At 37.7% G+C, this 24839-nt stretch overlaps 1 protein-coding gene across 2 annotated transcripts in view; it reads right to left on the bottom strand.

Annotated features, from left to right (window-relative positions):
- Positions 1-24839, bottom strand: part of nkd1.L (naked cuticle homolog 1 L homeolog) — a 73429-nt gene that overhangs the window by 11926 nt on the left and 36664 nt on the right. For both annotated transcript variants that reach the window (XM_018257792.2, XM_018257793.2), the window contains exons 4-5: positions 12713-12770; positions 2473-2573 (exon numbers count right to left, since the gene is read on the bottom strand). In XM_018257792.2, coding sequence (XP_018113281.1) covers positions 2473-2573; positions 12713-12770 — 159 coding nt within the window. The remainder of the gene's footprint in view (positions 1-2472; positions 2574-12712; positions 12771-24839) is intronic.

Genomic DNA, 24839 nt, shown 5'->3' with positions numbered 1-24839 from the left:
AATGCTTCATATTATTTTACTAAAATCTATTAATCTTTACCACAGCTAGAGGCCCAGGAGCTCCAAAGCAAATCGCCTGTTACAAAACAAGACTACGGGTAGTATACTGTTTCAACTGGGAAGCATTGCCGTTATAATCTGATCTATATTTTGTTTAACCTAAGATATTAACTATTTTTAGTAACACAGATAGATAGTAGGTGAAGTTGCACAAACAGTATAATTAATACAATGAAATCACATATTTTTATAATCTACATGAACACATTTGTAATCTCTGCCAGCATTTTATTAGCTCTTGGTGGCTTCCAGCTCTAAGCAGTGGCTTCACAACAATATTGCTTGAACTGTAAACGTATGAAATCGGTTGTGCAGAGAATATTTGTTTTCCAGTTTATTACAACTAACCAGTTTTATCTTGGTCTGAAAAGTGTACATACATATCTAGCAATCAATGTTACAAGTAGATAAAATTCAGTTAATGAATAGCCCATGTATTAAAAAAGTGTTTTTAGAATTGATGTTTATTTTTTAAAATGAAGCAGTAGCAAGATATTTAGCTCTGCTGCTCCTCTTTGCCCGTCCTGAATGAATACCCGATTCCCCATTCCACTTGGTTTCCTGTTTCTGTCCCCTGTACAGTGCAGAAAAACCTGAAGAGATATTGCGCATGTGGCTACATTCTGGTTAATTTGCATATCAGTGATCCAATTGGCTGGAAAAACTCAGCCAATAGGATCAATGGGGCGTTAGCACTGGAGCTGCAGAGCAAAATATATTGGTAACGCTTCACTTTAAAAACCAACTTCAATTAGAAATGGCATGGGCTGTTCAATTGGCCGTTGTAATGGCATGGGCTGTTCACTTTAAAATATTTGTCCAAAGGTGAACATCCCCTTTACAGATCGGTGACAAGTCAAAACTTAGCAAACTTTTGTTACTCTATTGCATTTACTCTGCTTCTTATGTAGAAGCTGCAGTTTGAAGCAATACATTTAAAGAACATGTTAACCCCCACAAAAAATGTAATCAGCTATCCTTGAAATCATTAAATTACCTGTCATTCCAGTTGTTAAAAGGTTAATAATAAGGCTATTGCATCCACTTAATCAATTAGGATTCCTCCCTTTACTTTGGCTGTTGGCTACTGATCATGCTCAGTTCTTCTCAACTCAGATTACTAAACACACCCTCCAGTCTAACAGCCAATGTAGAGATAGCATTGCTGGTACCAACAGAAACTTTACTCTACAGTATTTAACTCAAGCAGCTTTCTTGATTGCATGAAATTAAAAGCAAACATGTGCTGTTTGCAGATGTAAATGTCCCTGATGATGTGCCAGAGGAAAAATTGCTGCTTGGTGGAAGGTGCTATATATATGTAGTACAAATGATGTGGTTCGGGTGGGATGATGTGCCCAACAACATGGTAGGAAAATGTAGGGTTGTATAAATATGTCTATGATGGTTGGGGTGTGTGTGTGTGTTTCTGTTTTGACTCTCTCAACAGCTGATTCAATGATGTCTACAAAAGGTTTGGCTTAGTTTCATTTTCTTTTCACATACTCAGTTGCAAGATTTCTGATCTTGCCCACTCCAACACTTGTGTCTCATTCCCTTCCTCTTTTAGATTGTAGGCTCTTTTACAAGAGGCCTGCCTCACCTTTTGTACTGGTACTGGTCGTTATGTATGTTCTATGTAATTCATGTCATTTATTTGTATAAACAAATTTATTTTACAGCGCTGCCAATATGTTGGAGCTCTAAAAATACATAATAATAATAATAATAATAATTTTCCTCAGTAGGATTACAAGGGAAATGTTCATTCATTTTCCACTTCCATTTATAAAGATCACACCAGAACTGTACTAGCATGAGTAATTATTTTGGGAGCCACAAAAACATATACAATCATTCAGAGTGGTTAGAAAACTGAATTGCATGACAAATTTGTACAGGTCTCCAAAACTGTAAAAGGGACCAACTAACATTCAAAATCATATACCTGTCAAGGAGGCTATTTATGTTTTTTCTTTTACCATAAGCCTGAGAATCTCTGGGCCTATGCAAAAGGTTTACACACCAGGGTGAGCTTTAGTGCCCTTTATTTTCTCCCAAATTCTTCATGCCACGAATAAGCATGAGTGATAATAAACTTAATTATAATAAGGAGGTTCAAAAATGTTTGAAGTAAACTACATTACAACTTATGCTACAGATAAAGTTGTAATATGCGGTAAGTTGTAATATGCGGTCAATTGCACGGAGTAGGTTAATTAATTGTGATAAACCAGCAAGTGACTAATGTGTAAAGAATTTTTTCCCCATACCTACTCAAAACAGTAATTACAAATTTTAGCTTCCTACCTTGTTTATACTGAACCCTAGAGATTTTTGGTAAAAATATAGAAATGCATACAGAAGAACAGCTTTAAAGAATGATGCAAAAAAAAAAAAGGAAAAACTTACTTCAAATTTGAGCTGCTTCTTAACACGCCCATCAGTCTCTTTATCTGCTTTCCTATCATCACTGGTAAACAGACCCTCACTCTTCTCTTCTGGCAGAGCAACTGAAAAGATAAATAATATGATTGCAAAGCAATCTGAGCTGCATTGACAATATTTATTTAGCTAAGAGCAAACAATAAAATCATACTTTTTTTACAGTTGAAACTAAATATCTGGGCTCTCCAACTAAAGACCTTGTGCTAAATGCAGCCCCCCAAGGGGCTTTCAGTGGCTTGCTGCTTGAGGATTTTATAGTTTTCATAACATTACGTCACTTTTTAAAAATATTTCCCAACCCACCAATATGTGGTTCTTCAAAAGCTGGTCTATAAAACAATTTCCATATAAAATAGTTGAATAGTACTGTACATGTAAACATAAAACCTAATATCACAGGAGTTTTTTCCACTTGCTGAACCAAACTTAACCAATAATTTCCTAAGGAAAAAAGACACACAGTCAAAATCATTTCTGCATGTGACTGTTTGGGCCACTGACATATGAGGAGATTAGCCACCACATGATTAATCTCCTCATATGTTTTCCCACCAGCAATTTACATTTTTGCTAGTAGGAAAGCATTCAGAGGAGGCTAGTCGTCTGCGCTGGAGGAGATTAATCGCGGGGCGACCAATATCCTCATTTGTTAGGGCTCTTAGGAGCAAGTCTGCTGTGCCTATTAATCACATAAACAATTAAAAGATGCTACAAGTACTTTTTAAAGGATGGCACGATCAGATACATGTGTTAGGGTCCCTACTAAAATGAATACAAAAGAATGATAAAAAGAAATAATACTACAGGTATAGGATCCCTTATCTGGAAACCCGATATCCAGAAAGCTCCGAATTACGGAATGGCTGTCTCCCATAGACTCCATTTTATCCAAATAATCCACATTTTTAAAAATGATTCCCTTTTTCTCTGTAATAATATAACAGTAGCTTGTACTTGATCCCAACTAAGAGATAATTAATCCTTATTGGAGGCAAAACCAGTCTATTGGGTTTATTTAATGTTTAAATGAATTTCTAGTAGACTTAAGGCATGAAGACCCAAATTACGGAAAGATCCGTTATCCGGAAAACCCCCAGGTCCCAAGCATTCTGGATAACAGGTCCCATACCTGTAGTAAAAAAGAAAGAACTAAAAATAATACTGATCCTAAAAGAAAATGTGAATGTTCTATCAATTTCTTAGCAGACAATGTAAGTATATTTAGCAGTGTTTATGCAATACTGCCACAAATTTGATGGGTGCAGGGTTTAAACAGTGAGATCTTTTTCCTGGTAAATGAATGTCTAAAAGCAGAAGTAAACTGCAAAAATTAATGTGGCTAAAAATGTAATTTTATATACTGCACTTATTGCACCAGCCTAAAGTTTCAGTTTCTCAATAGCAATGATCCAAGACTTCAAATTTGTCACAGGGGGTCACCATCTTGGAAAGTGTCTACGACACTCACATGCTCAGTGTTCTTTGAGCGGCTGTTGAGGAGCTACACTTAGAGGTTGTTGAAAATTATCAAGCAGAAAATGAAGTTGGCCTGTAACATAAGCTACAGGGCTGATTATTAAATTCTGAAGCTAATTGCACTGGTTTATGTGCCATGTAGTAATTATCTGTATTAATTATTAATCCTCCTTATATTGTGACATTTCTATTCTGTATGTACAGTATATTGTGAGTCAGTCTCTAAGCTCAGTAACTGACAGCAGCACAAAGCATGTGCAGTGGAACAGCAGAAAAGAAGATGGGGAGCTACTGGGGTATATTTGGAGAGACAGATCTGTACTGCTAAAGGGCTGTGTTTGCCTTAGCACAGAAGCCCAAAACATAATGTATAACATTTTTAGCCTACTTATTTAGTTAAGCTTTAGTTCTCCTTTAAAACTATTCTAGCCACCCTAACTTATCTCCACATTCCCTGCATTGCTGGGAAGCAAAGCAGCAGCTACACAAGATGCGCCATCTGGGTACTATTCCCTACCCAGAGCACAGCAGACTTGGCAGGACATTTTGAGCAGCACTAAAGGGCTTATTCTCACTTGTATGATATTGCACTTGAAGGTGGCCATACACTGCTGATGCCAACTCAACTGCAGCAGAAACTATTTGGCCCATGCATTTGACCCAATGACAGCTTGTCTGACCAATACCTAACCAAAATTGTCCAGATATCGGACAACTTTGAAAACCCCATCTGACATAGAGCTTATCAGCTTGTTTATGTGGTCCTCCAATGTGCTGGATTTGGCCCTGTGCACGGATGGCCAAAATTGGGCCCAGATATGCTTGTTTATGTAGACATACATGATAATCTTGTTGGCTAAGGTAATAATGCTTGATACTGCCCAATATACCCTTTAGTAACAGCTGCGTACACAAACGATTCTGGTCTGAAAATTCCCATTGCCGAGTTTCTACTTCTGAAACAACTTGGTGTCAAAACTAGCCATATAGTTCACTTAGCATGCACATCTGAGAATTCTACACCCTGTTTCAAACAAGAAAAGAAACAATAATTTAAAAATGCATCCTCCAAATATCCTTGGAATTTAACTCCAGAAATTATCTCTATACAAAACTGTAATTGAAGCCCTAAAACAGCAGCACTGGGGTTCAAATCAGCAGACTCATCATAATTCACTGAAACGAGCTGCTCATCTGTCATTTGTTATAGAATGATCTCACGGATTCTGTCTTGGACCACCCAGCAGTAAAATCTGAAACAACCACAGCGTCTCAGACATTCTGACATACACTTAAAGCAAGTGACTAATGCAGCCCTTCATTAAAAACCAACACATTAGTGATTATGCTGCCCCAAGATAATTAAATGTTGAAGCTGTTAGGTCAAGATGGTGTCTTAACAACAGGTTGTATCCTAAAAGTCAGATAGCTGAACAGGTTATTATGGGTTAGATATAAAAATCTGATGTGAAAATTACATAAAACAATTGCCATCCAATAAATGTTAGCTGTTGAAAAGGGAACACTGCATGCTGCATCTAGGGTTGCAACATTTTCTGGAAAAAATACCAGCCATCCTATATATTAATAATATTGGGATCAACCATCATTTTTACTGCTCAGGCCGGTAAAGTACCAGGCCAGGTGGCAACCCTATTTGCATCTGATAAGATAAAATCTTAGTGTCTAAAATATTTTTTTCTCCTCGTTGAAATATATTACTTGTCAGATGCAGAGGTGTTTCTGGGTTCCAGGCTGCTTTGAGGCAACTTTCCCACTGCCATCATCCCCCACTCAGTAATCAGTTACTGAGTGGGGGGTGATGACAGTGGGAAAGTTGTGTCGGGGACCCAGAAACACCTCTGCATCTGACAATTACTAACAACTTCAAGATCTGAAATTCCAGGGCAGTGTTGGAGGGGGGCTGCCCTGGCATTTTTTAGATCTTGAAGTTACCAGGAGCAGCTTTTTGATGTCCTAGGCAACATGCAGGGTGTTGCCACCTGAGGCAAGATTCTCAGGTAGTAGTGCCTCTGACTGGATGTAGATGCAGGAGCAAAATATCCCATCTGACTCCAACATCCTGATTGCGAAATATTGTGTGCTGCTGCATGACAAGATTTTGAGGGTCAAATAAGGTCTGACCCGCAAAATCTATTTGAAATTCCCTGTATAGTTTAGCTCTTACTCATCATGGCCTTTGCCTAAATCATATTCGTGTCAGAAATCAGTTTTAGTATTTGCAGAGACAGTTGATTGTTCATCATGATATTTGTCAGCAGCATGGCAGTTAAATAAACAATCATTAATTAAGCTCCAAACAATCCCAGACATGTTTTAATCTCTCCGCAAGGACCCGCCGTTCTCTGGCACTGGTTATAAAACTGGCTAAAAGTATATGATTAAAGGAAAATCCAAGGCAGTAAAAGTTCACACAACACATGTTCGGCTCTGGAATTAGAAAACAATCGGCAACAGAGCTTTTTTTTTACTGTGTTTAAAGTTTAAATAGCAGATATAATCAAGATAAGAGCATGGTACTATATTAGTCAAAGGGGGTTATTTACTAAAACTCAAATTAAAGGGGAACTCTGGCTTCCAAACCAAAATTCGATAAAGAGGGCCACATAATACAGAAACCCCTAGTATACCCATCACAGTTACCCGTTTCTTTAAAAAGTATGAATAAATGCCATTTTCTATGCTGCAATCCAGCTGGTTAACAGTTCTCTTTCTGCATCATTTGAAATCCTGGCAGGGAAGGAGGGACTAAAACACTGATGTGATGTTACAAATTGTAACAACTTCTCCACAGTTTACAGACAGCATGCAGGAACTATATAACCCACAATGCATTGCACTATGATGTTCCATTCCTTATTGAAACCACATGTGCAGGGAATTGTGGGGTTTGGAGGATTCAGTCTAAGCACAGCTGGTTGTTGATACAAAGTAACAGTAATCAGCCAGCTCTGTAAAGTAGTCAGAGAGATCAGCAGAAGAGCAGAGGGTTAGGGCTTAGGGAAATGTCAGAAACCATTAAAAATCATAAAAAGTCTGCATATTTTTTAATTAATGTATATTGCAAAGTTGCTTGAAATTATGTTTACTTTTGCGGAGTTCCCCTTTAAGCTCATCTTTTTTATTAACACAAATTCCTTCCACAAATTGAACTCAATCATTTTTCTTGAAAAGTCAGAGCGAAAAGAAATTGTGACAATAACGAGTGTCAATTTGTATCCTACGATTGACACTCAGAAATCTCGACTTTATGGAATTGTCGCTGTCGCAGCTTACAATGTCAAAAAACAACTTCAGGGTACAGATTGGGGGCGGCTAATAGATGCAGAGTAGTCAGGCATTGGCTTGCAACAAACCAAATATGGCCTTATAAGAGATGTAATATCCACTAACTGATTATCTAGAAAGTTTAGAAACACTGCCACATTGCCTGTTGTCCTATTGTAAATAATTTTTAATTACAGATACATCTGTTTATTTGTACATTTGTGGACACATCAATGATAAATCATGATCTAAATATTTACATATTTATATTTAATATGCATTTGATGTGCATTTGTAGGGCACATCCATTGATGTGCCCCAGAAATCTACTGTCTTTGGAACCCGTAAGATCTTTCTTCCAGCAGTGAAGGGGTTGTTTCTCATTCTGACCATCCTTTACTGACACTTTGAAGTTCCTTTTCTCAAAGCTCAAAATACCTTGTTGGAGAGAGATCAGACGGGCATTAAACAGAATCACTAATTAATTAAGCAAAGTAACATTTTTAAACAGTGTTTGTTGTGTTAGCCAAACACCCTTACGGAAAATCTTTCCCCCCTTCATTCCTCAATGAAAAGATCAAAGAACTTTCTCCTCCACCAGCTATAAAAAGATGTGGGATCTTATCAGCTTTAGCAGGGATTCTATGTACAAATAGCAGCAAGATTTGCTTTTGATCAGCGAGGATGAGAATTTTTTTTATGGAATCTGCCAAGGCTGAAGCTTTTTAAGATACAATGCCTGCTAGTTTCCCAAACAACCAAAAAATGCTTTTAAACGCACCAATGTGTGTTTTAAAAAGCCTTCTAGAAAAAAAGAGCAAAAAATGCTAAAGTTTAAACTTATAATTCAATTCTGACTTAGTCCACTTTTATTTAAATAGACCAGTGCAGTTTGTTACTTTCTCTTTATATATGCACCGCCAATATACAGTATAATAATATGTATTTATAACTTTATTTACACAGTGCAACATAAATATGCAGTGCTGTACAATTTTACTTTGTAGAAAAATACACACAGGGAGGACAAACATAATAATAAATACTAAATAAGCAACAACCAGTAATAAGTATAAATATACAAAGATTAAGTGCTATGCTCTAAAAGACAGAGTAGGTAGGGAGCAGGGCCGGAACTAAGGGTAGGCAGAGTAGGCATGTGCCTAGGGCGTAAAGGTGGAGGGGCGCCAGGCACGTACTTACTCCTACCCCATGTCCGGTCCCTTCTCTGCCGACTGCCCACTTGTTCCCATCTGTGCGAGTACGCATGTGTTGATTCGCGCATGCGCAGAAGCGTCATTTTGCATATGCGCAGAAGCGTCTTTTCACGCAGACGCGCACAACCAGCCGGCGCAGCAGCTGGGCAGGCTGCCTAGAGCGCCTGCCCGGCTTGGCCCGGCTCTGGTAGGGAGTCACTGTTCCATTAAGCTAACAATCAAAGCACGCAATCAACATGCACACATATAAGCTTACATACAGCATATCTAATTTGGAACAAAGATGGATATACTGGTAAATAAGGGGGCCTATTTATCATTAGGGTTTAACTACAGAGTAAGCAGACCCTGCTGCTATAGGGGGACCCCATGAGGCCCTAATTAATGTGCAATTTCATTATATATTTGTAAAATAGGACAACATCTGGATTTTTTGGGGGTCCTAAAATTAATTTGCTGTGGGGCCAGTAACATCAACGCGATGGTTGACCATACTGTGTAAAACAATTAACGCCAAAAAAACAAAGCTTTGACAAAATAAATGGCAAAGTTATCAAGGTGTGTGTGTTTTATTTTACGCCACCTGAACTCCACATTTGACGTAATGATATTACACTGCTCAGACACTGCATAATCCGTTTAAGTCAATGGGAAAAATTCATGCTTTTAAGTTCCAGCAGAAGTCTCTCTCAATTTTGACAGCTCAACCCGCAGTCCCAGATTGTTACTAAAACGTCCTGACTTTCTCTTTGATTTCCTGCACTGAACAGCCGGAAAAGATTCAAAGTTTCTCTTTTTATGATAAGGTGAGCAGGGACTTTGATTCTGGGATGGCAGTGGATGCGATTTACTTAGACTATGCTAAAGCATTCGATACAGTGCCACACAGAAGGTTACTAGTTCAATTAAGGAATGTTGGTCTGGAACTATAGGTTCCATGCAGAATGCTGCCACTTTGCAAAGTGATTTGACTAAGTTGGAAAACTGGGCAGCAAACTGGAAAATGAGGTTCAATGTTGATAAATGCAAGGTCATGCACTTTGGCAAAAATAATATAAATGCAATTTTTAGACTAAATGGCAGTGTGCTGGGAGTTTCCTCAACTGAGAAGGATCTAGGGGGTTTTGTAGATAACAAGTTGTCTCTTTATAGGTCCCTGGTAAGGCCTCACCTGGAGTATGCAGTGCAGTTTTGGACTCCAGTCCTTAAAGGACCAGTAACATCAAAAAAAAAAAGAAAATTAAAAATGTGTTTGTATACATTAAAAAAAAGAAACACCAAGACGAATCAAACTTTAAAATCGCAAAGTCTTTATTAAGAAATAACTTAGCGAAACTCCGCTTGTGCTCCTCTTCACAAAGCGATCAGGAGATCCATTGTGCAGCGCTCGATTTCTCCCTGTTTTACTTATAGGAGATATAGGAGATAGCCAGGGAGGAGAAATCGAGCGCTGCATGATGGATCGTCGCCGTGTCGCCTTTTCTTGGACAGACATAATAATAGCAAAGACTATGATACTAAACTCTATAGTTAGTATAGATATGGGTATATATAATTTATGTGAAGGTACCGAGGGGTGTGTGTATGGATGCTGGGTTTTCATTTGGAGGGTGTGAACTTGATGGACTTCAAGAAACATTTGGAACAATTTAAGATAAGTAGGTCTCTTGGGGAAATGTGACTTACAACTTACAGGGCAATTCACCCTCATTAGCAAAACTGTGTGTAACTGTGGCCACAAAAACAGGGATGGTCAAAAAAAATTGCAGCGCTGCACACGGCAAATATTTTTGTACCTCCTTCTATTTCCAAAATGTTGGGAGGTATGGTATAGGCCATTATTATTTAACAAATGTTGAAAAAGAAGTATAGGTATGTGAACGGTTATCCATAATGCTTTCCATATTTTTGATCTTCATTCCTTCTTCTTGATCTTCTTAAAAAATAATTAAAACATTAAATAAACCCTATGGTATTGTCACCAATAAGCATTCATTATTTCTTAGTTGGGATCAAGTGCAAGGTTTATTATTAGAGAGAATAAGGAAATTATTTTTTAAAAATGACAATTGTTTATTAAAATGGAATCTATGGGAGATGGCATTCCTGCAATTTTCAGAGCTTTCTCGATAATGGGTTTGCAGATAACTGATCTCATACCTGTACTGTCCCTTTACAGAAATCTAAACAGTTTCCAAAAGCTATTGCAAAAGATAAGAAAGACTAAGAATAGACAGTCAAAGAACAATAGAGGTTTAGGCCAATGTCTGCTGACATGCTGGCGGATTTGGCACCCTAACATCCTGTGTATGTGTGCAGTGCCATGAATGCAATCTGGCTGTCACTGCAGACAGTAAAGAGGGACTGCCGAGTGTGTATATTGACAGGTCCAATATTGTCACTGCAGGAAAAACATTTGAAAAACACCAGCAGAATGTGTGGTTTCTGAGACAATAAGGGGCAGATTTACAAAATTCGAGTGAAGAATTCGAATGTAAAAAACGTCGAATTTCGAAGTATTTTTTGGGTACTTCGACCATCGAATTGGTTAAATTCGTTCGAATTCGAACGATTCGAAGTAAAAATCGTTCGACTATTCGACCATTCGATAATCGAAGTACTGTCTCTTTAAAAAATACTTCGACCACCTACTTCGGTAGATAAAACCTACCGAAGTCAATGTTAGCCTATGGGGAAGGTCCCCATAGGCTTGCCTGTGATTTTTTGATCGAAGGATTTTCCTTCGATCGTTGGATTCAAATCCTTCGAATCGTTCGATTCGAAGGATTTAATCGTTCGCAGGATTTGCGCAAAATCGTTCGACTTCGATATTCGAAGTCGAACGATTTTAGTTCCCAGTCGAATATCGAGGGTTAATTAACCCTCGATATTCGACTATTGATGAATCGGCCCCAAACAGTTACATGGGGGAATGTAATGTTGGTCCCAAAAGCAAAAATCATTCGCAATGCGAATAAATGTTTTCAAAGCGAATAAATGTTTGCAAAGTGAATAAATGTTAGCAAAGTGAACAATTTTGCCTTTGCAAACACTTTGTCCCTCACGTGACGGTAAGATAGCGTTTGCTAATTTTTTAGTTTGCGATAGTATGCCAGTGTATGTAATAAAACTTAACATAATATTAACATAATAAAAAAGTTGTTACATGTCCAAAAGTTTATGCCACCTTCAAGTAGGAATGCACTAAATCCACTATTTTGTATTCGGCCGAACTCTTGAATCCTTTGCAAAAATACCAAACCGAATCCAAATCCTAATTGGCATATGCAAATGGTTAGGCCGGGCAGAAGGATTCGGCCGAATCCTGCTGAAAAAGGCCGAATTCTGGCCGAATCCCGAACCTTCAAGCAAAAAGGTTTGCAATGCGCAATTAAGATACACAATGCAATATAAACCTAATGAAGAATATAACATTGCAACATGCAAATTTTTATTTGCAAATTTGTTCTCTTTACGAATTTTATTACATTTCCCCCTTAGACTTAATACCAGACTTTCAGCACAGCAGTTCTCATTTACGGCTGTCAGGAAGCCTCAGGAAGTTCAATGAGGATACGTTCCCCGTTTGTATGCTACATGCTGTTTGCTGATTAATAAAGCCCTAAGTGGGATAAAAGCATTGTAGAGCCTATTTTATACAGTATCCTTTAGGTTTGGGGCAGACCGGCATTTTCAGGGAGATTTAGTCGCCTGGCGACTAATCGCCTCTTCTGCGGGGCGACAGTCTCCCGAACTGCCTTCCGCTTGCTTGAATAAAGAATCGCCTGTGCGAATGCACTTGCTGCGCTTCGATTTCTGAAGTCGCCCGAAGTTTCCTCATGAGGCAACTTCTGTCGACTTCGGAAGTGCCGTGAGTGCATTAGCGCAGCCATCTTGATAAAGTCACTGAAGTGATCCATAATTTTTATTTATTTATACAGCACCAGCACACACACCACAAAGCTTTACAGTATTACAATACATAGGGTATTTACAATTACCTTATAACAAATAAGGGTTACAAAACTATACAATAGGATTAAAGGTTCCTGATCACATGAGCTTACAAACTGAAGAAATGTAGAACTATTCACATGGGTTGCTGAAAATAATTAGTGATGATTCTTTATGGTATACTGACTTCTGATAATTCAAGGTTCATTAATAAGGCTTCTTTATAAAGGTGGGGATAGTTTGTAGTTTTTAAGAGATGAATTACTTACCTTCCAGATGAAAATGCTCATTTGCAATGCTCTCTTTACAAATGTCACCTGATGAATCCTGCCAATATGTAAGAAAGATATATAAAAATCATAGGAATATAAAGCACATAAGTATAGCTTTAAACAAAACCTTTTAACTGAAAAAACACATACCTAGCATGAAAATGCTTCACATGAATAGAATAAGGGTAAGGCCACACGAGGAGATTCGGGGAGATTTTGTCGCCTGGTGACTAATCGCCTCGTCTTTTGAGCGACTACACACATCGCTGCGTGTGCATTAGCGCAGGCGACTTTTCTTTGTAGCCGTTCGGGGAGATAGTCACTCAAAAGACAGGGCGATTAGTCGCCAGGCGAAAAAATCTCCCTAGAATCTCCTCGTGTGGACTAGCCCTAAAACAATATACTTGTGAATATCTGTGTCAAAGTTTAAAGGGCAAGTCAACCCCAAAAATTTGAAATAATACATCATTTTGAAATAATACACTAGCACGTCACTGCCCAACGTGTTTCGTCTTCCGACTTTCTCAAGAGCTTCAGAGTCTCTCCTGCAGTAGAGAGCAGTAGAGACTCTGAAGCCCTTGAGAAATTCGGAAGACATAACGCGTCGGGCAGTGACGTCATCAACAGGCGTCCAGAGTTACACGCAGCAGTCGAGATGCCAACTATTATGTCTTACCGATTGCTTGGAGGACCCGGAAAGTGGCAAAGTGGTGACTTTAAATATTTTATGCGAGTTTTAACAGTAACATTGTGAGTTTAAATTTTTCTAGCAATTAAAATGATAATGGTTTTACACTTTGTCAGTGCTTTCTTATAGAGCGGTGGACTTTGGAGCTGCACGGAGAAGCTACTGCTAAATATTTCCTTAATGCTCACTTCTTCCTAAACGTTTGTGAGTACCCCACTTTATAATTCACTACACTGCACAGATCAAAGTAGTGTAATAAGTGGCATACAGATGAAATAAGTGGAATCTAAGAGGGCACCTAATTAATAATATTTGAAATTCACTAAGCGGTGTAGCGATATTACTGATAAATACTAGACTATATTGGAATTATCTCTTTTGTTTCCTTGTTTGCCCAACCTCGTGCTAGTGAGCGCTGTTTTTTTCAAACATTTATTGGCTTACACTGTATCAACAGTCTGAGCCACCAGGGCAGATAATAGAAAGGGACAGCCAAAGCAATACATATACAAATAACTTGAAATCCATAGAAAAAAACTTAATAAATGTATATTGGAAATTTGCTTAGAATTAGGTTTTCTTTTATTAGGCTACTTTTTATTTTGGGGTTGACTTGCCCTTTAATGCACATCGAATTGAAAGCAGCAAATCTTAAAAATGAATTATGCCTTATTTGCAACTAAGGTTCATGTTATGTCAACCTGCTTTTCATATATATATCTATCTATATATATATATATATATATATATATATATATATATATATATATATATATATATATATATATATATATATATATATATATATATATATATATATATATATACATACATACACGTTCAGTGTGTGCACTTTTACCAGATCAAAATTACGAAGGCGGGTGCATTGGTCAAGTCATATCATACAGCTTTGCAAATGGACCCGCACTCTTTATAATGAAAATAAGTGTTTTAATTTATAATGCATATAGGATATGCATTATGGATAAAACTTATTTCTTATTGGTAACCCAGCATTGTTATCCGACGTTTCGGTCCCACCTGGGGACCTTTCTCAAGGATGTTTGATCCTTGAGAAAAGTCCCCAGGTCGGACCGAAACGTTGGATAACAATGCTGTGTTACCAATGAAACACTTTATTCACTGCTATAATGAGTGTGCTGATTACTACAGCATATTATGAACATTGATCGTGCACCTCTACTCTACTTGAGATTGAGTGCGGACACCCAAAGCATTTATATATATATATATATATATATATATATATATATATATATATATATATATATATATATATATATATATATATATATATATATATATATATATATAAAAAAAAGAACACAAATCTGGTGCACAGCGACAAGTGAAAAAAAGCCTGTGTGCTGGTCAAATTAACATGATAATTATATCCAAAAAATGAATATATATATATATATATATATATATATATATATATATATATATATATATATAAAATATGCAAGTTGATACTGCACCCAGGCAATTGAAACCTATTGTCGAGAGTGCCGGCTTTGTGATGGACTATATATATATATATATATATATATATATATATATATATATATATATATATATATATATATATATATATATATATATATATATATATATATATATATATATATATATATATATATATCTATATATATATCTATATATCTATATATCTATATATCTATATATCTATATATCTATATATCTATATATCTATATATCTATATATATATATATATATCCTTGTACGACTCATACACTGTGCTATAACAAATTATTGGACCTCTACATCTAAACAGTTGTACAGCTACCATGTATTCACTGACCCCCATCTAAACACAAATACTTTGTAAGTCTACAAACATATTGTTATTGTTTCATTAATCATTTCTATTCAGGCCCTCTCCTTTTTATATTTCAGTCTCTTATTCAAATCAGTGCATGATTGCGAGGATAAATTGGACCCTAGCAACCAGATTGTTGAAATTGCAAACTGGAGAGCTGCTGAATAAAAAACTAAATAACAAAAAATATAACTAATAAATCTCAGATTGGTCGAAAACCCAGACTATCGGATTATCCAGCGCAGATCACGTATCACGCACGATCATGATGTCAAGAAACATGTTCAGGGACATCTGCCAGACTTCTACATGGGCTCTACAGTATTTTCAGATTCTGATTTTAGCATCTTTGGGGTATAATAAATCTCTAAAAGAGTTTTTTTTTACTGCTCTAAAAATTTGAGTTTTAACCTTTAAAAACTTGACTAGAAAAATTTGAGGTTTAACAAATGGGCCCCCTAGGAATGATGTAGTGATATTCTAAAACAATTTGCAATTGGTTTTCATTTTTTATCATTTGTGGGTTTTGAGTTATTTAGCTTTTTCTTTAGCAGCTCTCCAATTTGCAATTTCAGCAATCTGGTTGCTAGGGTCCAAATTACTCCGAAAAATTAAAACCAATTGCAAATTGGCTCAGAATCTCACTCTCTACTTCACACTAAACGTTAATTCAGAGGTGAACAACCACTTTAATGGTGAACCAAACCTTTCAGGGAATATGCCATCTCAATATTACTGGTAGGGGCATTCTATAGCTCACTCAAAAAAACCATACAAACTCTTCACGGAAGAACGATTTGCTTTGTTTCATTTGAAAGGTTGATTCCTCAAGTCTAAAGGGGTGGCCTCTTGTGCCTTCCTTTACAAAAATCCCGTCTGCACGGTTTATAATGTCCGCAAATGTACTTTTAAAGTACCCTTTCTAAAGAGGAAAAAAGCCCAACCTTAGCAGTCCAATTGCCCCATTCATTTTACCAGTGCAGTAGCACACCTCCACTCTTTTCAGCTCATTAATATCCTTCCTAAGGAAAACAAAATTCTAGATAATAGTCAATTTTACCCACAAACTGGTAAAACTGCAAACTATTAGCATGCCTTTAAAGGGGATAGATATACAACAAGAAAACATTATAATTTTTCCTTTTTATAAATCCTTTAATATGTACTTGTGAGTGAGCTTGTTCATAAAAACAGCATTAAGGATCTGGAAAGAGATCATAAGTCAACAAAAATTAATAAAAGGAATGGAAGATTTTAGTTAAGAGAAAAGCCTAGCCAAGTTAAATTTGTTGACATCATAGAAGAGGTAACTGCTAGGAGATATATAACACAATAAAAATGCAATATAAATCATTCCCAGGGGGCCTTTCATTCTTAATGCTGTATTGTTAACGCAGGGTCATTCAATGAGTGGAAAGGGGAAGTTGTTTCTCCAACAAAGGAAAGCCTTTTTTCTGTTACAGAAATTAAAGTTAAAAGACAAGGAAACCCTATTTTACTGAAGGGGGGGGAATGACAAAATTAAACTGTCCCGTAAAAAAAAAAAATGTTCAGTTTTATTATAAACTGCACACACAAATGTGAATTTGTGCTAGGGACATCTGGGGAAAAAGGTAGGTAAAATGCCAGCACTGCACTTGAACATTTTTTCCACAGGCCATTTTATTTGACCGGGCCTGCCGAACCTTTCATCACCCCTGAAATGTTGGCTTAAAATGTAGATACAGGGTCAGAAAAGTTTTCACCAGGATACACAGTTCTGCTCAGTTATATTGACTAGCCCTGCTAGTTTTTTAGAACAATGCATTTGTTTGTGTATGTATACATACATATATAGAGAATGGTCAAGAGATGACTTCCAATATCTTCATATTTTACAAGAGGTACAATATTTATTTATAATACACAAAAGCCATGAATATCTTGTAAATGATATCCTTATAAACGGTGAGTTCTGATGTCATCAGTTATAAACGGCGAGTTCTGATGTCATTTCTGTCACATGACTCACTGAAACTTGTGTATTATAATAAATAAAGTACCACCTCTTGTAAAATATAAGGATATTATAAGTTACCTCGGAGTTCCATGACCTGTATAAAAACACTCGGCCTTCGGCCTCGTGTTTTTATATGGTCATGGGACTCCTCGGTAACTTATAATATCCTTATATTTTACAAGAGGTGGTACTTTATTCACTATATATTTCACAGTAAGCAATACAGAAGAACCTACTCAGTTGAAATATATTTGCAAACAAAGTCTATTCTGTACATACATTAAACTGTTACATGTCAACAAATGAAACTGTTTGAGCATGGGGAAATAAGCAGAACATAAAACATATACATGTTTATGCCAGCTTAAATTTTTACTTTACATTAAATTATGCTACTCATTACAAAATGTAGGACACGTCAGTTCCAAAACACAATGCAAAACCTAACATTCTGACATATTTTCCTTCATGCCAAAATTAATAATGTCCTCCAGCAGTTTTGGAAAAAAGCAGGCCCAGATTTGTGAGAAGGCCCTAAAGGCCTGGGCTAATGGGAGTCAAATAGTTATAGTATTCTTAAGAATGAAGCCATACTGGAAATGGATTAGGAGATTCCCCAGTACAGCATCCTTCCTTCTATTGACTGGAGGGTGACGTGTGAATTGATGTGGTGCAATGAAATCTTCCCCATATTCTTATAATTTGGCCCTTAGGCAAAAGATTATCTCTATCTATATATTTTTTTTGGACAGGGGAGACAAACTACTGCATCTGTCAATGACCCATGAGTCTGAAAGCAGTTTTGTTTTACATAATCATTTAGCAGTTAACTACCATAAAATACCATATATTAACAATGTCATTAAATTTCTCCTATCGTCTATTTGCTCAAACATCCAAAGGAGCAAGGAACATTGTTTTCTGTTTTCTCAATAGCAACACATTTTCACTCAGCGGTCCTACAATGATTTTTTTCCCTACGACTCTCAAAAGTCATTTTAACAGGAATCAACATTCTTTAGATTCTTTCCACTTATTTTTATCTGGCCTGCTACCTCACCACCTACAATATTCTGTGTTCCTCCTTTGGTTATGCTGTTCTGAAGTCCATCCTTGTAACACACTTCCTAACTCCAAAGAATTTCTTAATTGAAAGCAGTTTGGGGGAGGGAGACTGAAATATAACAGATGGTGTGCTCTCTGTTAAGAAAAGGGAATGTATTATTTCCATCCAATGTCTATCAATTTATTAAAGGTATGCACTAAATCAAACATTTTCCACTATTTAAGAATTTGAACTATATATGTAGTTCAAAATCTTGCTCAACAATCTTCTGGTATTAGTAATCTGATGTTCATACCTTGGAAAGGATTATGGCACCATCCATACTCCCTTTGTTGTGACTGTTCTGTTGGCATTCCAAGGAGTATTGGGGACATGCAGCTCTTTTTGTCTTCTGTACACATAATCCCCAGTGCGTCAGCACTTGCAGGGATGCTTGCGAGGACCTGTGGCTTAGGGGCACCCAAGGTGGAAATCTGGTAAAGTAGTTCCAGTTCTAGCAAATTATCAGAACCAGGGCCATTTACTCCTTTGATGTTATGCGAACAAGTGATTTTCACTATTACCGGTAATTACTTGAGATAGAGAGAGAGCGAGAGAGAGAGAGAGAGAGAGAGAGAGAGAGATATGCACACCCTAGGAATAAATCGAGACCTGGGTGCTCATGCATGAAGAAGTAGATACAATGTGTCAAGTGACGGCACTCACAGGATTTAAACAATAATAGACAAAAAGTGTCAAAAAAAGAAAAAGGTTTGTTAATCCAACGTTTCAGTCCCACGCAGGAACCTTTGTCAAGTTTCCTTGTGTGTGTGTGTCTATAATAGTAATAGAGCACAAATTGTGCCCCCATTAGTCCTAGAAGAAATAAGCCTAATTGTTATACCTTTTTATGTTATGGTTTAAATTGGCAAAATCTGCCACAGTTAACTGGACAACAGTAAGATAACATACAATTACTTTGCTGTCTCACTACACAATTTCCATAGAATAAATGGGTTTGAATTCACACCAACCAAGTCAATTGGCTTACTTGGTCTACCCTAAGGGCTAGTCCACACGGGGAGATAGCCACGCGTTTGCGGTCGCGGCGACAAAGCGCCGCGCCAGTCGCCGCGACCGGCGCAGGCGACAGTTTTGTATGGGCGCCTATGTAAAAACGCCTGTGCTAACCACACGAGGCGATGCGCTTTTCAACAGTCGCCTGAAAAAGCCTGGCGAGGCATTTTCAGGCGACTGTTGAAAAGCGCATCGCCTCGTGTGGTTAGCACAGGCGTTTTTACATAGGCGCCCATACAAAACTGTCGCCTGCGCCGGTCGCGGCGACTGGCGCGGCGCTTTGTCGCCGCGACCGCAAACGCGTGGCTATCTCCCCGTGTGGAATAGCCCTAAATGGATGGATCATTATTGCAGAGCAGCCTGTATAAGCCCTGTGTGGGAGAGACACTCAGATTAGCTGTAGAGACCCGAAAGGAGACAGACTATTTTTCCTACAAATATACTTGAGTAAAAAAGTGTTACAGTTCAAATCAGTGTGGTGCATTCTGAGTAATGTTGTTTGCAGTTACAGTATCGGACCCTTGCACGAGTGTCATAAGAAGTCCAGGCACCTTTATACTTCAGCAACCCTTTCTCTCCCCACTGACATTCCTTTGTCCTCCCACTCTCCCCATCCTCCTCCATTCTGACATCTGTGTTTGTAATCAGCAGAGTAGCAGCCAGCCAGGCAGATGAAAGAGAGAATTGTCTCTGACTTCCAAGCTTCCTAGATGGGCCACTCAATGATCAAAGGCAGAAGACACTGCTTTTTGTTCCCTTAATAAACCCTTTTAACTGTTCCACATCTGATTAACACTCCATTTCAAAAGTAACTCAAAGGATTTATTTCTTTTCTTTTTAGATCTTTTTCCACTCGCCCTAAGGGCAGAGACGCACAGTCAGATTCGGGGAGATTAGTCGCCCGGTGACAAATCTCCTCTTCTTCGGGGCGAATAATCTCCCCGAACTGCCTTCCCCTGCCGGCTAGAATGTAAATCGCCGGCGGGATGGCACTCAGAGCGCTTCATTTTCCGAAGTCACCTGAAGTTTCCTCACGAAACAAAGACAGACTACTAACTCCTCACTAAAACTAGCTAATGTGTTTTGTTTTTAAAAGGCAATATAGCCCCGTTTTCAACAGTAGTTAAATGAATAGTGCTTGTGCTGAACTTACTTTTTCCCTATTTTTTTTAATATAGATTCTAGTTATTTCTTGCAATAAACAGGGAAATAAAAAAAACCCTATTGTATAGAAGGCCATTCTTTCCTTTACAAAGCACCGGTATGGTCCCATCTAGAACATGCATTATGGTTTTGGTCGCCAGTGCTCAAATGGGATATTATTTACTTATAAATAAGTCTCCAAAGAAGGGTAAATAAGCTCAATTATAAAGAACAGCTGGCCCTGCTGGGAATGTTTACACTGGAGAAGAGGCACTTAGGGGTTATGATAGGTCATAGTTACGATAACTATGTATAAATATATACAAGGTTACTAGGGAGTAGCATGCAATAGAAGTTTGCCTTGTATTCTGTTTTGCGGGGAAAGAACTCAGTCTTTTGTGCCATAAAAACACACCGAAAAAAAAGCAGACATCACTATTATGTGACCCTTGCCTTTCACATAAACCAATGGGATTGAGCCCTCCCAAACCCTCACACTGCCATGATTTTTATGAAATATAAATAGGCCAAAATTGGGACTTAACCCCCAAAGACTCCTGCTGCTGGTTAATGCATTATGACAAAAGATATATCAATATAGTATTAAAAGGCATACTATATAATACTATATTGATATATCTTTTGTCATATTGCATTACCCAGCAGGAGTCTTTGGGGGTTAAGCTCCAATTTCGGCCTATTTATACTTCATTAATTGTTTGAGGACACCCCAGCCACTCCAGCTCCTGGTTACTTCTTAATTTAGTTTGCTCTGCTTGAGTTTCAGGTAGTTGACATGATTTTTATGATTTACTATTTATTTCAAAATTAAACTTTTTACATTGCAAATCATTCATTCTGCTATTTAAAATGTTATACTTGAACCAAAATTCTTTTATTTTTTTTTTAGATGTAATATTGCTGAAGAGGCAGCCATCTCAGTGCATTGTACTTGATTGAGCTTTGAGAAAGAGCCAGCAGGATGTAACTACTTTGAGACAGCTATTATTTCTCCTGTTCCCATTGTATTAAACCACTAACCTAGGTTGTGTTTGCAGTGCTAAACGTGAGAGATATAGAGAATAGCACCCAAGCAGTAGGTAAAGCTGGCCATAGGCGCAACGACCGTGTGTGGAGAGTCCTGTAATTTTTCGTCCGGCGGAGATCAGTCGTTTGGTCGATCTGACAGGTTAGAAAATTTCTCGCCTCCCGATAATATCTCTGCGTGTATTGCCGATCGTACGATTTTCAGTGGGAGACTGTCACTAGCTTTGTCAGACATAACTATCGTACGATTGCTGTCAGAGGTAGAACATTGGCTGATATGTTCTTTTACTACTTTATTTGATAGGAATGGTAAGAATTTGATCTGAATGGTTAGTGGCGGGTCGGGAGATGGGAAAGTCCGATCGTACGGTGAATCATACGATCGGATCTTTGCGTCTATGGCCAGCTTAAGCTGTTTTTTTTTCCTGCTTTGGTGCTGTTCTCATGTCTACCACTAAGCTGGGGCTAGGGAGCACTTTTAGCAATGCAAACAAATCCTATCTGCTATCTGATTAGCTGCACATTGTTCTATTGACAGGCTGCTGGGGGGGGGTGGATCACTCCAACTTGTGGTGTAGCAGTAAAGAGAGACTGAAGTTTCTCAGAGCACAGGTCATATGACCAGAGGGCTGCTGGGAAACTAACAATATGTCTAGCACATACCAAATTTCAAAATTAAATACAAAAAAGATCTGTTTGCTTCTTTAAAAAGCGGATTTTAGTGCAGAATTGTGCTGGAGCGGCACTATTAACTGATGCGTTTTGAAAAAAACATGTTTTCCCGCGACAGCATAGAGGAAAGGAGTTTCTCTAACAAGGTGGGGCAATGTATATCCTACGGCAGAGTTAAAAAAAATCTTAGCAATATAATGTCGCCTTCCCATTGACTCCCATTGACATTTTGGCAAAATTTTGCTCATCACTAAATATAATAAACTCTCTGATCCTTTATTTACCAGTAGGTCCTTCCAGCAAACATGAGGGCATCCACTGAGATAATAAGGAAGGAGGTTCCATCTCAATATTTAGAAAGAGATTTTTATAGCGATAGCTGCGAACAGGGCTGGATTTACATAGTGGGCGCCCCTAGGCCCACTACCGTTCGTCGTCCCTGTTCCCTCCAGGGGGACAGGAGCAATGGGGTTTGGCGCATGGGAAATTAACAAAATTATTTTATATCCAGCGCATCCCCAGTGTTTTTGAACCAATGTGGTTGTGGTTGGGCAGCATGCCGTCCCCCCTAAAATCCTGCTGCCCTAGGCCCGGGCCTAGGTGGTCTTTCCACAAATCCGGTCCTGGCTGTGAAGTTGTGGAATTCTCTCCCTAAACTGGTTGTGCAGGCAGATACAATCTTCCCAACAACATTTGAAAAATATAAATCAAATTGGAGAGGCTTCAGATGGGGTTTTTTGCCTTCCTCCGGATCAACTGGCAGTTAGGCAGGTTAAAAAAAGAAAGGTTTAACTTGATGGACATGAGTCTTTTTTCAACCTAACTTACTATGTTGTTACTATGATTTGTAATGTTTAGACACCCCATTGATTTAACACTTTTTCATGCTGTAAAAACACATGGGTATTGTACCTGAGTCCAATTAGACCCAACTGATTTTTCAGAGAAGTGGAAATTGTACTAAATTGTATTAAATTTCAGCTGATCCCTAGTTTAGTTAGTTTACATGACTTTATTTGGTTAGATATCTTTGAACCATCAATCTCTCACCTGGAGTTTAATGAATATATTTGCCATTCATGTACATCTAAATATATCAGCACTACATCACTACATCAGATACAGAATACAAATTATTTTGTTGAAAAGAAAACTGATAAATTTAGGGTCAAGAATATTGTATAAAACAAAAAAAGTCCTACTTTCTGAATCATAAATTTACAATTATGGTGTTATTGGCAGGCAATGATAAAAATCAAGCTGAAATCTTATTTTTCTAGCATAATGGACACACTAACAAAGACACAAGCAACAAGTGCCACTAATGGTCATTAGGGAGTTAACACAATTGTGTTTTTTTAATCAATCCTGAAAAGCTGATGAGTACTATTTGATGATACAGAAAACTCTAAAACAAAACAAAAGAGCTGATGACATATTGCTAAAGCACTAATCTCTAAATCTGGGAGTCAGTAACGGGACATGGTATGAAGATCTTACTTTGCATACCAGCAATCCACAAATAACGACAGATTTCATTGATCCAAAGCCAACCATTATTGGCCTACAGCCCAACGGCTATTTCAGTATCATGCTCTGGCTGGTTATCAAAACTGAACAAATGTGCATTCAGTGTCCGTGTCCATCGAGTGTGAAGCCACAATAATGTGGCTGGTGGATATCTTCAGAGGAACAAATAGTAGAATGGGTGCTAGAAGAAACACGTTTTTCCTTTTTTAGAAACATATTTCAGGTTTCAAGTAGATACTCTACAATTTATGCATTCATTTACAGATAATATAATTATGAGGCCTCCAAGAATTAAAAAGAGAATATACTTAAAGATTGTCATTTGACACTTGAGCAATACATTTAAGCTTTCTGTCTGCTCTTTGGCTTTCATGTAAAATTTGAGAATAGTCTTATTAAAAGGCTAACAGTTGTTAGAAATGGTGCAACAAGTGTGGTGCAGTGGTCATTCATAGCTGTAAACACATTTAAAATCTCACCTGTCAATCAAATATTGTCTGCCCCTCCTCTATGCTTTAGGCACAGAGGTGGGGCAAGCAATTACTTTCACTTTCCATTCAACACTTCCTTAATGTTACTGCTCTCCACACATTCCCCCTTTCTCTTTACCGTTTAATTGTGTAGCCAGGGCATGGGGATGGACATCGGGTCCCCCATTCTGGTGCACAAACAAGATTCTGAGATGATGCAAGGCTTGTCTTAAGGCTTGTCCACAAAATGGCTCTTGCATGCTTGCTATATTTATGAATTCCCAGATTGAAGGAAACAAGATTCAAATAATTTACAGTGTAATTAAAGTTAATTTTGCTTGACTAATGTGAAAAAAAAGGATTTTGAATAATTTTTTTGGGTGACGGGTCCCCTTTAAGTGAGAACAGTATCATTAAACACTGGACAGCATTTGATCCACTTATTAAATCTGAAGAACCCTTATAAACTAATCTCTGCAAATTCATGTACTATACTTCTGTTCTTTGTGGGAGTAATGTCCAAGTACATGTCACTGACTGGAGAAAATTTGGAACCAATCCCAGATTACTGATGACTACATGTAAATA

This window comes from Xenopus laevis, chromosome 4L, assembly GCF_017654675.1.
Source record: "Xenopus laevis strain J_2021 chromosome 4L, Xenopus_laevis_v10.1, whole genome shotgun sequence".
Taxonomy (NCBI): Eukaryota; Metazoa; Chordata; class Amphibia; order Anura; family Pipidae; genus Xenopus; species Xenopus laevis.
Note: the sequence above shows the minus strand (reverse complement) of the source record. Positions and strands in the feature narration are given on the sequence as shown.